The following is a 15611-nucleotide window of genomic DNA, read 5'->3' as shown; positions in this document are numbered from 1 at the left end:
TCCAGTCTCGTAACTTAATATTTATAACACAACAACGTCAACAGTATACTACAGTCAAGCTAGTTTGGGGTCATGAGCCGCAGTTGAATTGAGAAGCATCCAAATTCAGATCATTTAAAATGACAAGTTAAAGATGTGGAATAATAAAATATAATAGTATTCGAATTTTGTAGAAAGTGATCATTAAAACACAACTTTTCAGTTGTCACTCATATATGTCACTATCAAAGATGACTATGCTATAAATCAATAATTAAGTAAGTAAGTAAATTCTATTTGTAGAGCGTTTTTCCCAGACCAGGGTCACAAATGTTAAACAATTTAAAACAAAAGTCAATAAAATATATACTTAAAAGATCAAGATAGCCGAGAACAACACAAGTCACGATCTATGACCTGCTCAAATCTACTTTAAAAGATCTAAACATATAAAATATAACATTTCAATGTAGACTTTTGGAGAAATGAATCATTTAACCATCATAGTTGAACTGTGTTACTCATATGACATTGTAAAAGATGACATGTTTATGATGCTTGTTAAAATCGATGACACTATCCCACACATATCATATCTTAACCTTTCAATGTACAATTTTGGAGGGATTCACAATTTTTTACCGTCATATTTTACCAATGCAAGTATTGTTATTTTAAGTGTGCAGCTCTGTCATTTTGTGAATCAAGTCTCCTAAATGATCAACTTTAAATAAATGAAAAAAATACCGTTAATAATTAAGATTTACTCGTCGTGGTATTTGGAATTATTTAAGTTAGTGTGTCGAGGATTATTTAAAAAAAAAAAGAGAAAAATTGTATCTGAGGATGTTCCACTGCTGCTCCATGATTCATCGACCGCATCACGACATTCATATACGTCAACGCTGGTGGCGAAACCACGCAAGACGTCAATATAAAAAGGTGCATTTTTTTATTTACAGATAAATCCCTTTTTTTCTCTTTTTAATTTCCGTGCGAGATATATATATATATATATCTAGTGATCACCTGCCAGCCGCGGCGCCTGCGCAGTGAGGCGGGAGGCGGAGAGGATGCTGATAGCTCTCTATCTGCTGCCCTGTGCCCTCCATCCCTCGGATATCACAGAATCACGCAGAGCCGAACATCCGCTGGAGTTGACCGGAGTGATGGGGGAACAGATGAGCCGCGGCTGAAGGTACGATTCCCCACCGCGGTTGTCGCCCTGGAATGCAGCGGCGGAGTGTTTGACATTGTGACCGTGGAGGGTGAAGGAGGCTCGGCTGCGGTGCGGGAGGAGAGAGAGGGCTGACACGGAAAAACACGAGTCCGTGGATGCGTTTTTAATAATTCGTTTTATATCAATAATATTCGGGTGGACATGTGGATGGTAGTTGAGAGCTCCAGCCACACTAGGCTCAAGGGCACAGGAGTGTTTTTTGAACACATGAAGCTGTCATCACCTCCTCTTTTGCTGACTGACATGCAGTCGTGATGAAGGCATGTTTGGTGATTTTACACCCGATTTATCCAGAATCAAATCACCTCCCACATCAATTTCCATCTGACTAGAAGTGTCCTTCTAATATCACTATAATACTATTTTGATTTCAAGAATTAATGCAGCTTATGTTTCTTTTATTCTGATTTATTTTTATCTTGGCACAAAAGGATTTGCCTTTGAAAAAGGATTCCGAACATGGTTAGTTGTAGCTCAGGCTATTATTATCTGCATCACGTGCTTCACATGGCTCTGTGGACGGTCCCTGTCTGTGGTTGAAGAGAAATGAGGGATTGCTCTCTCTCTGTAGGGGCAAATTGCAAATGTGCAGGGCGATCATTGATGCATGACAGAGGCAGTTTCTTATCAGCCATTCTTTTCAATTTCAATTTACAGTTGTCCGTGGGAGATAGATGCATCACTTTTTTTTATTTTTTATTATGTAACACACCCGGTGGATATATACTGAGCTCCAGAGCATTCCCTGTTTATTACGCATGAACACCACCCTCTTACTATGATTCCCTCATGATGGCATGCCTTCACTCCGTCATGCGCGTCATCGCTGCCTGTTTTATTGTGCAGGATGTGGAAGAAACGTGTACTTCCCTGACATCAAATCAAATTCATGACTACGATTATAGACAGATATCATGATTCGTGTTTGATTTATGGCTGTACAATTGTTACATGACTGAGTCCTTTTTCCAAGACGTATTAAATCTTCCATATCTGTTCAACATCACAGTGATATTTTCACTGTGTAAAATTAAAATACAAAAAAATTGCTATAAAACTTTATAACTCGGTTTAAACACTGAAATGACTGGCAAGATTTTACTTTTTTTTTTTAAACTATGAAACATTTGAAATATTTACTATAATATCTTCAATGGAAATACAAGTATTATTGCTTTTGGTATTGCATTACAATTACAAATTGCTATTGGTTTTGAGAAACATGTAAGTAAGTAAGTAAGCAATATTTATAGAGCGCTTTTCCAGACCAGGGTCACAAAGCGTTTAAACGATCAAAACAATACTCAATAAAATGTATACTTAACAACGCTGTTAAATGATTAACAACGCTGCCCAATAGCCTTTTAGCTAAATCGAAATCACTCAAAAGACTCACTTTTGCAAAAACTTTTGCACCTGTACTCCCAACGCTACGTGTCTTCGTCTATCTCCCTCTACATGATTTTTTTTCTACCTTTAAAACTAGTGAGTTTAATCGCACTGATTGTTCATAAGTAGTTGTAGCCAGATTACTGTGAAGCTCTCGACATAATGCAGGTGAATTTGCTCTATGTTTAGGAGGTACTACTGCACAAGTGGAAATAGTAAGTAAGTAAGTAAATTATATTTGTAGAACGCTTTTCCAGACCAGGGTCACAAAGCGCTTAAATAATCAAAACAAAACTCAATAAAATATATACTTAAAACCTCAAGATAACACTGAGAACAACACAGGGTCTCAGATAATCAAGGAAAAGCCTGCACGAATAAAAATGTCTTAAGATGTTTCTTGAAGGAGTCAGTAGATCCATCACAAACCTCCTGTTCTCCGTTTCAAATGGTGTTTAAATGACATGATATGTTCTTAGAAAGAAGACTTGAGAGAAGCTCCAGTTAGAGAATGGCAAAACTGTTATGGGAAGATCTCAAAAAAATGTATCAGATACTTGAACAAGACTATTCTGGAAACTGTATGCAACAGGCACAAGCAAAAGTCATTGATGTGCAGGATAAAAGCAGCAAAAAAAACAACTAAAAATTTCAAAGAAACCTCTTGAGAAACTCTATGATTTATATGTACGTAAAAAAAAGTAAATTGATGAGATTTAAATACATTTTAAAAACATTTTTTTGTCGCCCTTTATGGTTCCAGGAAGTCTGATGCGGACGCGGAGCCGGAGGAGAGCCCAGGGAGTAGCAGCAGCAGCAGCACTAGTAGCAGAACCAGTGGGGCTGTAGATGCCCTCTCTACAGCTCCAGCCCCAACTCCCCCTCAGGCCTCTGCCAGAGCTCCAGGAGAAAGACGAGACAGAATACAGGACTCCTGCTCTGACTCGGACACAAGTGTAGATTCTAGCTCCAGCGAGGAGGAGGAGGAGGAGGAGGAGGAGGAGGAGGAGGAGGAGGACGAAGAGGAGGAAATGTTCTCCTCCAAGTTTCTGAGTGGGGCCAACCCACTCAACGCTGTGTCCTCAGCGGTCAATAAATTTGGCTTGTTTGGAGATGATGGTGAGGGGGATAAAAATGTAAAGGCGCCCCAACAACAAGGGGCGAAGACACCTGGAGACCAGCAGGCAGACGCTAAAGTGCAGCAGAAGGGAGCCCCCAAACCAAGCCAAGGACCAAACCAAAGGCCTGCTCCGAAGCAGGGGTCGCCACAGCTACAAGGGAACGGTCAGGCGGCGCCTTTGCACAAACCCGGTGAGCAACATGTTGCCCAAAAAGCAGGAGCACCGTCAGACAAGAAGTCCGAGTCACCCAAGAGTCAAGCTAGGGGGCCGGTCCAACCACCTCCATCAAGAGTTCAGCAGCAGGGGAACATAGGAGCCAGGGCACCAGGGTCAGCACAAGTGGATCCCAAAAGCTCACCGAAAGCGGGACAGCAACAAAAGGCACCATCAAATCTGGGGCAGACGCAACCAGTGTCGCCAAAACCTTCACAACAGGCTCCGTCGCAGCAACAGGGACTCAGAACTCAGCAACCCACTGGGCCTAGAGCACCTGACCCGGCACGGGCAGGGTCACCAGGACCTACCAAAGTTGCATCTCAGTCAAAAGCAGCATCCAAAAGCATTTGCCCGGTGTGTAACACGGCAGAACTCAATCTACACACAAAGGAGAAGCCCAACTATAAAAACTGCACGGCGTGCAAAACTCAAGTGTGCAGCTTCTGTGGCTTCAGCCCGCCAGACTCAGATGTAAGTATCAGCTTTGTTTTGCTAGATTATGATATCCACAATAATGGATTCCAGCCTTTTTCAAATTTGCCTGACACCATTTCCCCCTGTAGATTCTAATTATAAAACTGTCTGATGCCATATTTATAATCTAGGAATCAATTTCCCGAGGAACATTTTGCATGTTCTACAAATCATTTCCCCGGGGACTCATATGAAGCAGAAACTTTGTCGCCATTCATGTTTAAATTTGTATAATATTCATTCGCAAGTTGTCTTATCTAAGGGTACAAGTTGTGATTTGCTTAAACTGTAGAAGTTCATTAAGAAATGTAGGTGAATTTACGATTGTATCAGTCAAAAGTCAACTAAAAATGGCCTACAACTTTACACAAATATTTGTGTAAAACAGACACGTTTCTTAAATTACAAGTTAAAACAATATTTAACAAGTAATATTATTGAACAATCTCTTATACAAATGATCTATTCAATATATTAAACATTTACAAATCAACGTATAAAACGTTATGTACAACATTGACCATTAAATCTGCTTCACAAAAACTTTGGACATCCCTGCTCTTAATAGTCGTAAGCTATGAGTTGTTATCCGTCCATAAGTGCCGACTAACTGTGTGATGAATGTTTCTTCACATGGACACTCACTTTACTGCATTTGTGGGTTTAACATAATAGAAGAGAGATGACAGTTTGTGCTCATTTCTGTAGTTTGTTGTGCTGCATTTTATACAAACATGACACTAACATTTACTCGTGGCGTGAGCTCAACAGCTCAACTAGTGGCTGATACTTCAGATCAAAACAAACCTATCTCCCATCTCCACTGTATCCTCTCTGACTCAAGGCCTGCATTAGCAATCTCTGCTGCACTTCAGGTCCGTCTGGTGTCAGGACAGATAAAGAGGGCTAGTCCCCTCCGTTGCTCTGATTGTACAGGATTTATCTACATATCTCACTTCAATGTATGACATGAATAACTTTTTAACAAATTAATAAGAATCAATAAACAAATTATTTTTGTGAAAACATAGCGTTAAGCACTTAATTAATAACATTATTTCCAAATATTCAATGTTTTCCTGAAATAATTATAGAAAATGTGATGATAGAAGTTATATAATATAGATTAAATTTGAAAATTAAAAAATTTAAAATTAAATCTTCAAAATATACAAAGAAATAGTGTTGCATGGTAGTCAATTGCACTTCAGACTAAGTGATGTTAGTGAAATGCTAAGCTAGTAAGTATATCATCGAGATAAAAATCTGCTTCACTTTAAATAAAAACATTTTTCTGTAAGTTTAACTTGATGGTAGGTTTCATTAAATTTGTAGGCAGGAGCCAAAGATTGCCACTGCCTCATCAATCCATCACTGCGTAAAGGAAAAATTAATTAAATTTCTAGAAATGTAATTGACATTGGCAAAGATTGAACCGTTAATTTAATGAAGCAATATAATCATCTAAACAATCTATAAATGCATCCGAAAATAATGTTTTTATACATTAATGTTTTATATAAATTATCTGTATTTCAAATTTTTCTATTTTTCTCTTTACTCTTTGAAGGGAAGCGAGTGGCTTTGTCTGACCTGCCAGGTGAAAAGAGCCCAAGGAACTTCAGAACCACAGGGACCTCCAGTGAAAAAGCCAACGCTGACCAAAACACCATCTCCTGTGCCGGCTGTCAAAAAGGAGACACCCACGTCAGGTTCGCCACAGAAGAAGCCGCCCACATCAGCAGTGCCACCCGTAGATGCAGCAGCAAAGGGACAACAGAATCTTAAACAGGCCAGTCAGGCGCCTCCTCAAAAAAGCCCCCAGGAAACCCGGAAAACATCAGGTCCACAGAAGCAAGAGCAAATGAATCTACCTGGAAATAAGCAAAGCAGTGCCACACCAACTGGAGGTTTATTTGGATTCGGCAGCTCGAAAACGGAAGCTGCAAAACCCGAAGAGTCGGTAACAGGGAAAATGTTTGGTTTTGGTTCTTCAATCTTCAGCTCTGCCTCCACCTTGATGTCCTCAGCTGAGCCCAAAACCACACCCCCAGTTTCTCCCAAGGTGCAGCCCGCGAAGGAGACGAAGGAGCCCGCGGCTCCGAAGTCAGAACCGGAGAAGAAGAAAGAGCAGCTTTCGACAACAGTGCCAGCTTCGCAAAAATCCCCCCAAATCAGCCAATCCACGTGTCCCCTCTGCAAGATAGCACTGAACAAGGGCTCTAAGGATCCTCCCAACTACAGTACGTGCACTGAATGCAAATGCACAGTCTGCAACCAATGTGGATTTAACCCCATGCCAAATGTTAACAAGGTAAGAGCTTATGAAATATTGAAACATCAACCAAAGCATCTTGTGAAAATAACAGCCTCAATCACAGTAATATTAAGTTATCATTTCTGCCATATTTTCCTTTTCTTTTCCCAATCTTTGAGCTCCAGAGTAGTCTTTTTGAATTCACACTCATTCTGTCGACCGATGTTATCTTCCAGATCTTTTTATTTGTTCCTTCTGGCTTTCTATTTCCCCGTTATGTTCTCCTGAATTAAACGTCTCTGCCTGTTGATCTCCATTTTCCTGGAGCAGAAGTCCCTGTCTGATCATCTTGTCCTTCACGGCTTAATTCCTCGTCATAATCTCCTGGAGCAAAACTCAACAGACTTCTCCTTTATTACGATTCTCTTTTGAGGACAGATGTTAATTCATTTTCAATCTGTCTGTTAACTTTGGCACCATCATTGTATCGTTACTGCTGTCTGAAGCTCTAAGTGCTACTGCTGCTTGCGACCCATTGTTAAGTGTATGTGATTTTGTTTCAAACCTATTTTTGCAACATGTGTCATCTTTGGTTTGATGGCAGTAAGAAATAGATAATTTTTCAGTGTAGCTTCAGACGCAAAGTTTGCCGTGCTTTTGACCATAAATTGTTCTTTAAAGCCATTTTATAGCCTTTACATATCATTTATTGTATTTAATTTAAGGGTAACATACATAACTTGGTCAAAACAAAATTAATCTTCATCAGCCCACTAAATAATTTTTTTTGTGTTCAGTCATTTCAATATATTTTTAGATGTATTCTGTCTATTTATCTTTCAGTAAAACCATTTTAATCTAAGCCATTAACACATTTTAAAATGTTCATTCCATTTCATATTGGTGTAGATAAAAAAAAAAAAATTTTTGGAGCTACATTCTGGCTCCGATTGTGAGGTAAGAGCAAGATAATAGTTGCTGACTACAAGGTCAATAGTCCTGCCTTTTGTGGCCGAGAAAAAAGCAGCCAGTGACACTTGACACTGTAATTGAATACACATTTAGTTGGCCTGCATTCCGACGACACAAATCCTTTTTTTTTTTAGGCAAAAGCGCTGTAAAATCTGTTTTTATATAGACTATAAATGCTTCGAGCACCAGACTTTATACATATTGATTAATTTACCTTGATTATATTTAAGGGATCATATATTTATAATATATAATATGTTTATAACATAAAGAAGACTATTATTAAGTCAACTCAATTGGAATAAAAGGGAAAAGGATTGTGTTTCGTATAAAAAAAAACAACAACTTGTTATCAGCCTCTGAAAATGTTATACAAGTTATGTAGTTATGTATAATAGAAAAATGTATATATATATATATATATTTCTAATGTCAGTAACATGGTGGCTGGTGAAAAAAAATGTAGACGGGGAAAAGAAACAATAGAAAGTAATGGTTTAAACTAAGACAATATTAATTTAATGTAAAAATAAATTAGATTATACTCCTTGTAAATTGAACGTGCGAAAGCATTTGAATTTTTATATGATATGTATGACACTGAATAAACTGAAGTATTAAAAAAAAACTGTTAATAGCCTGTCCTCCACACCAGGACATTAGACATACTTTATACCCACTTACCACCAAGACATTTCATTAGCTGAGTTACAGAAACGTGACGTCAGTGATTGGCTTTTTTAAGAAGCGCCTCCAGATAGACCGGATATGACGAAGGACGACCCAAACCAAGATTATAAACAGAACATGAATCAATTCAGTTTATCAGTGTGAAGCTTCTACACACTTACAAACTCATCACTGTTGTTATTTTTAAACTAAAAAAGGAAACACATCCAGGTCGGAGGCGCCCAGGCGCCCTCTATGGGCCAGCCTTCCACTCTTTGACATGTTTACTAACTTTGTGCCTTTTGTTTTCTAGGGAAAGGAGTGGCTTTGCCTAAACTGCCAGGTGAAACGTGCAACTGCAGGGATTGAACCTCCCGAAAACAAAGCACCACCAATAAAGACGACTCCACAACAGCCAACACAGCAAAAGACATCAACCCCAGGGTCCCCTCAGAGGAAAGTACAGACAGCTGGAGCTCCACCAGCTAAAGGAGAAGCCATTCAAGGAAAAATTGAGCCGGCATCTGCTGGTCCAAAATCACCTCAGGTGGGCCACAAGACAGATGCGCAGAATAAAGCAGAGCGGAACAACGCCCCTGTCAGAAAAGAGTCAAACACGCCGCAGCCACAAGAATCGGGAGGATTATTTGGTTTTGGGAGTCCAAAAAGACAAATAGAAGCTTCAAAGCCAACTGAATCTGTGACCGGTAAGATGTTTGGATTTGGCTCATCCATATTCAGCTCCGCATCCACAATGATTTCCTCAGCTACTCAAGATGAGCCCAAAACTACGCCGCAGGGATCTCCAAAAATACCAGCTGCAAAAAATTCAGGAGAGAAATCAGAGAACTTTCAGAAACAGAAGCAGCCTGAGCATGCAAAACCACCGTCACAGCAAACACCGCCAGCTCAAATGGCTTCCAAGAGTGGCGAGAAAACATGTCCGCTCTGTAAAATACAACTTAACATTTCTTCGAAAGATCCTCCAAACTACAACACATGTACTGGGTGTAAAAATGCTGTCTGCAACCAATGTGGATTTAATGCCGCGCCAAATGATAAAGAGGTAATCTTACACACTAATTACGTTTTTAATGGTGGTTTGTGTGTGGCACTCAATTGATTGTTCTTTTTTCTTCATTAGGCAAAAGTGTGGTTGTGTCTCAATTGCCAAATGAAGAGAGCACTTGGAGAATCGGATCCACCAGTTAATCCAACGATAAAACCCCAGCCATCACCGAACAAAGGGCCTCCATCTTCAAGTGGCTCACAGAAAGAAACTCTTCCAAAACCCCCATTGAAAGATAATCAAACGCAAGGTAGTTCTGCGGCAAAGAATTCCAGTACCCCTGGCTCACCTCAGAGTAAGCCATCAATGCCAGCGGGACAGCTTACAAAGTCTGAGGTGCCGCAGACAAAAAGGGAAAGAAGTCCATCAGGTCCAAAAAAACCACCAGAACAGCAGACAACAGCTCCACAGAAACCACGGGACGCATCAAATAAATCTGGAGTTGGACAACAAAATGAATCACTGGGTGGTAAAATGTTTGGTTTTGGGTCGTCCATATTCAGTTCGGCATCTACTTTGATGAGCTCTGCCGTACAAGATGAATCCAAAACAACACCGCCACCCTCTCCAAAAGCAGCTGCCATGAACACGAGCAGATCACCTCTTGCTCAGAAAAAACAGCCAGAGAAAATTGCAGAGCAGTCCATGACTTCGTCGTCGCAAAAGTCGAAAGATGAAGCAGGACCTCCCAAGAATACAGTGTCTGTAGAACCCAAGGCAGGAGGTTCTAGCTGTCCACTCTGTAAAGTGACACTTAACGTTGGCTCGAAGGCTCCTCCAAATTACAGCAACTGTACTGGGTGCAAAAACACAGTTTGTAACCAATGTGGATTTAATCCGAAACCAGATTCATCTGAGGTAAGGAACAAAGAAAATGAAAAGTTGATTTTACGGAAATAAGAACGGTATTAATACATGCTATTTTGTTCCAGGTAAAAGAATGGTTGTGTCTCAACTGTCAGGTGCAAAGAACTCTTACACAAGCTGAACACATAAAACCGCCAATCAAGTCTCCTTCTGTACCACGAAAAGTGAGCGAGGAATCTGTGAAGAAGGAAATATCAACTCCTGGATCCCCACAGAAGCTCCCAACTACAAGCATCAAAAAGGCACCGGACCCTGCAAAAGATTTGGAGATTAAGGATCAACCAAAACAAACTCCCGACCAGAAGACTTCTAAAAAGAATGAACACATTCCAGTGAATCAAAAACCTACAGAGAAGGGAAAAGTTACTGAACAAAAACAAGCTGCAGCAGATACTAAGAAAGCACCAGTGGTGGAATCTGTCCCCAAAGCAGAACCATCTAAAACAACAGAATCGATAAGTGGCAAGATGTTTGGTTTTGGGTCGTCTATTTTTAGTTCAGCATCGACAATGATTTCCTCTGCGGTTCAGGAAGAATCCCGCACCACACCTCCCAGCTCACGGAAGATGTCTGCCCCAGTCCAGGTCTCCCCAAAGATCTCTCCCAAAAGTACAACTACAGCAAAATCTTCTTCTCACACTGAAAACCTGAAGAAAGAACAAGAGAAAACACAAAGGCCACCTTTAAGTACAACCACAATAACAAAAGTGGGTCAAGAGATCTGCCCTCTCTGCAATGTCAAGCTCAACATTGGCTCAAAAGACCAGAAAAACTATAACACCTGTACTGATTGCAAGACCATTGTCTGTGACCAATGTGGATTCAGTCCAATGCCTGTGGGTCAGGTAAGTTGGGTTGCACACTAACTGTTACTCTTATCAAGTAATTTCAAATCATATGAAAGAAGAGCACTACAATACAATTGTTGGTTTGTTGGCCGGCAGTAAGAATACTCAAAAATGGTGCAGCCTTACCTGCACCAACATAGGGTTTTCAGTACAATGACTCCCGTAATCTCATTGAAGTTTTAAAACTATTGGTTTCTGGAGTTACAAAAGACAATCTTTTATCATAATGCAGGAAAAATTCAATCTGCTAAAGGCCTATGTTTACTGAGAGAGACCAGTATTTAAGATCAGGAGTGAAACAAAAAAATTGAAGTTCAGACAGTAGATAACTTTATAAAGTAATAACTTCAAAAAATCTTCATAAGGGACTTACTACATCTTTGACAGGAATGCTTCAACATTTGTAACATTTGAGGGAGTCAGGAGAGTTGTGTTCTGACATTAGTTGCCCTTATAAACGCTTAGGAAAATTAGAAAGAGAAACCTGTAAATAATTGTGTGCTCTAAAATGTTATAGATAATGTTGCAGGCTATTTCTGTTATGTTAAACAATATATTTTTGTGTGCTCTCTCTTTAGGCGAAAGAGTGGCTCTGTCTTAACTGTCAGGTGAAGAGAGCCTCTGCAGCACCTGAGACTCCACTCCCTGCGAAAATGAAGTCCCAGACTGGGTTACTTGTTCAGGACACCTCCAAGCCAATTGTGTCTGAGAAAGAAAAGGAAAGCAGCGCTCCTGCTGAACAGAAGAAGGTCATCCCTGAAACACCCTCCACACTGCCAAAAACTGTACGGTCGGATCAAGCTGGTGTCTCCCCTACACTGAAGAAAGTTGAGGACAAACAACCTGAGAAAATACAACAAGAAACACAAAAGAAAAGTCAAGAGGGGGCAAACCAGACAGGACGTAAGATGAGTGGTACCACCACAGCTAGACAAGGCCCTGACACTTCACCCCGTTTGGGCGGCTCTAAATCTCCACACGCTGCGGAGAAACCTGCAGAGTCAGTTACCGGGAAAATGTTTGGATTCGGCTCTTCCATATTCAGCTCTGCATCTACGCTGATCAACACTGCTGTTCAGGATCAGCCAAAGACCACCCCACCGGTTTCACCCAAAATGTCTCCTTTCAAAGAAGCCAAGGTACCCGACACCCAAAAGGTTCAGCAAGAGAAGAAACCAGAATTGATCCCACAGACAAAGCCGGCTCCTGCAGGAGCTGATAAAGGGAATAAAGCAACAGGAACAGCTGCTCAGGCAGTAAAACCAGACGTGACAAATTGCCCACTTTGTAAGGATGTACTTAACGTGGGCACCAAGGATCCTCCCAATTACAGCATGTGCACTGACTGCAAAAGCACGGTTTGTAACCAGTGTGGATTCAACCCCATGCCGAATGACAAATCGGTAAGCTATTTTTATTCACGACATGCATTTTATTATTGTTTCATAATCATCAAATTATTAGTATGAGTACCTCAGGCTCACATACGGGGCTATCAAGGAATACTTATCCTTTTGTTATTGTTGTCGAAGTTTATTTTTTAAACAGTATCATTAAAGACATGAGGATTTACACAGTTATGTATACATTTTTAATAAAGTTATAAAGTTGTACAACCAAGTTTTAAAGATTCACCCAATCATTTTAAGTTAAAGAGATAGCAATACACTAACCTCTGATTTGATTTCTGACTTTCATCTAAATTGTTGGTCGTATAGAAGGTTTCATCTGTCACTTGAATGGTACCCAATCTCTGCTGCTGATGCGAATGAGGTTGACTATGTTGGAAATAAATACATTTAAAAAAAAAATACAATCAAATAACTGAAATAATTCAGCTTTAATGTGTCTGTAGTGAAACAAACCTGTTTGAAAACCTGGCTTTGTTGTCTTTAAGACAGTACACCAGACAAAATGATTTATGTTATGTTATGATGTAATACAACTTGTAAAGTAAAAAAGTGCACTGATTTAATTTATCATGCGTCATTATATAGCCATGTAATATAAGCCATTGACATGGGTTTTTGTTTGTCTCTGTATTTTTTAGTAACCGTTTTGTAAAGTTTATATTTTTGTTGGAAAATTGACTTTATTGTCATTATTTTGACTGAATATGCTTTCAAAACAGGAGACCAAAAAATAAATAAAACTAAAAAAGGTATTGCAAGGAAAACAACATTCAAAACTAGTTTTTTTCAAAATACTCTTTCCTCTTTTACATCTATTGTGCTTGACTGGACACATACTAACAGTCATGTTACAGATTTTTTTTAACCCATGTCTCCTTTTTTTAGGTCAAGGAATGGCTTTGTCTCAACTGCCAAGTTAAGAGAGCCACCGCTGCATCAGACCCAACGGTCCATGCTGCAGTTGAGCCTAAGGCATCGAATAGAGAACTTTCATCTACCACAGTTGAGTTAAAGGATACATCAAAGCCACCTTCATCACCAAAGAAAGCGAGTTCAATGTCTACTGGACAAAAGGCACTAACCTCAGGCACAGACACCAAGCCATCTGACAAAGCTGTACCAGTCAAGAGCGACATGATGAAAAAAGTACCTCCTGAAAGTCCAAAGAAAGTAGTTTTGACAGACGAGCCTCGGCGCAAGCTCAGTAATGTCACTCCAGGTGGTTCACCTCACCTGGGTGGTTCCAAAACCCCACAAGCTGCAGAAAAGCCTGCAGATTCAGTTACAGGAAAGATGTTTGGATTTGGTTCTTCCTTATTCAGTTCTGCCTCCACACTGATAACCACAGCTGTGCAGGACCAGAATAAGATGACTCCACCAGTTTCACCGAAGATGTCTCCCTCGAAGGCCCCTGCTACCAAAAAGGTTGAGCAAGAGATAAAAGTGGAAACAACTCTGCAGAAGAAAGATACTGCAGAAGAGGTCAAGACGACTAAGGGTCAATCACCACCAGTGGTTGAGAAAGCTGGTCCGATAGCTCCTAGAGCCAGCGAGAAAAACTGTCCCCTTTGTAATGATGTTCTCAATGTGGGTTCCAAGGACCAACCAAACTTCAGCACATGCACAGAATGCAAGAAAACTGTTTGTAACCAGTGTGGATTTAACCCTATGCCAAATGACTCAGGGGTGAGAGCTTTGGTTCATTTGAAAACATTAAAATAAATAGTCCTGTGCCCATCATTAATTTCCTTTTGATTCTTGTTTTTCAGATGAAGGAGTGGTTATGTCTCACCTGCCAGGTCCAGCGAGCTCAAAAGACATCAGAACCGGTCAAAGTTCTGCCTGTTAAATCAGCAAAAGATGCAACCAGTCCTGTTCCACCACTAAAGAAAGAGGTGCCAGCACCACAATCCCCACAGAAAAACCAGGTGAAGCCAGTGACAACTGATATGGCCCAAAAGCAGAACGATGTAAAACACGCAAGCCAAGCTCCAACTGAGAAACCGATTATGGAGGTCAAAAAACCAATGGATCCTAAAAAGTCTCCACAAAAAATTGTACAAACTACTGCAAAGAAGGAAGCCGACAAACCCCAGGAAACAGGAGGTTTCTTCGGGTTTGGTGGTGGGAAAAGTCCAACTAAAACTGCAAACGCATCAGAGTCTGTGACAGGAAAAATGTTTGGTTTTGGTTCATCTTTTTTGAGCTCAGCATCCACCTTGATTAACACAGCAGTTCAGGATCAGCCCAAGACAACTCCACCAGTTTCACCCAAGATGTCGCCAGCAAAGGAAGCCAGGTCCCCCTCGATGCAGAAGTTGCAAAAAGAGCCAATTCAGAAATTGGCAGAACCTTCCCAACCAAAAGTGGAAGCCAAAATGACTGCAGAAACTCCAAAATCGACAAAAGCGCCACAGGCTGGGCCCTCAGCTCAATCACTCTGCCCACTGTGCAAAGTTGAGCTCAAAGTTGGCGATAAAGACGCAATAAACTACAGTACCTGCACAAAATGCAAGACTGATGTCTGTAACCAGTGTGGATTCAACCCTACGCCACACATTAAAACCGTAAGCTCTTTCCTTATAAAAATACAATTCAAAAAACGCAGACTTGTTTATTCAGTGGTTCTTGTGGATACAGTCTAAACCAATAGCTGGTTGTTTTTTTTTGTTTTTTTTACAGTTTTTCCGTTAAAGAAAATAAATATTTCTGAATAGGTTAGAAATGTTTTCCATGAATGGTTGTTTTGGGCACAACTAACTCTCCCTAGTAGGATGCTTGAAAGTCTCATATTCAAGTCTCCTATTGTAACAAATAATAAGGGGTTTAAGCTTTTATATAATATATTTTATAGTGAAATGTCTTAAATTACCTCTACATTTTTGCTCCTCTAATTCAGTTCTGTTTACATTTGTATTTACATTTCCAAGGGGAATGGGAAGCTAGCTACTTTTGATCAGTGTTTGAATACCATCAGGGATCCATGACTGTGTTAGCCTACTCACCTAATGCAAAGGAAAGCTTTTATCCATAAGCTTGTTTATCTGCTTGTAGTCCTGTCAGTATTGTGTATTTTATTCATGTTTATTTATTTGACA

The 15611-nt window shown here is 40.1% G+C and overlaps 1 protein-coding gene across 1 annotated transcript in view; it reads left to right on the top strand.

Annotated features, from left to right (window-relative positions):
- The first annotated feature begins 1132 nt into the window (after positions 1-1132).
- pclob (piccolo presynaptic cytomatrix protein b) overlaps positions 1133-15611 on the top strand; it is a 55165-nt gene continuing 40686 nt past the window's right edge. Inside the window, exons 1-9 of the mRNA XM_087797771.1 lie at positions 1133-1177; positions 3372-4416; positions 5990-6733; positions 8631-9383; positions 9462-10244; positions 10319-11098; positions 11680-12504; positions 13399-14199; positions 14283-15080. Coding sequence (XP_087653897.1) covers positions 3640-4416; positions 5990-6733; positions 8631-9383; positions 9462-10244; positions 10319-11098; positions 11680-12504; positions 13399-14199; positions 14283-15080 — 6261 coding nt within the window. The 5' untranslated portion in view covers positions 1133-1177; positions 3372-3639. The remainder of the gene's footprint in view (positions 1178-3371; positions 4417-5989; positions 6734-8630; positions 9384-9461; positions 10245-10318; positions 11099-11679; positions 12505-13398; positions 14200-14282; positions 15081-15611) is intronic.

This window comes from Callionymus lyra, chromosome 8, assembly GCF_982586985.1.
Source record: "Callionymus lyra chromosome 8, fCalLyr1.hap1.1, whole genome shotgun sequence".
Lineage (NCBI taxonomy): Eukaryota > Metazoa > Chordata > Actinopteri > Syngnathiformes > Callionymidae > Callionymus > Callionymus lyra.
Note: the sequence above shows the minus strand (reverse complement) of the source record. Positions and strands in the feature narration are given on the sequence as shown.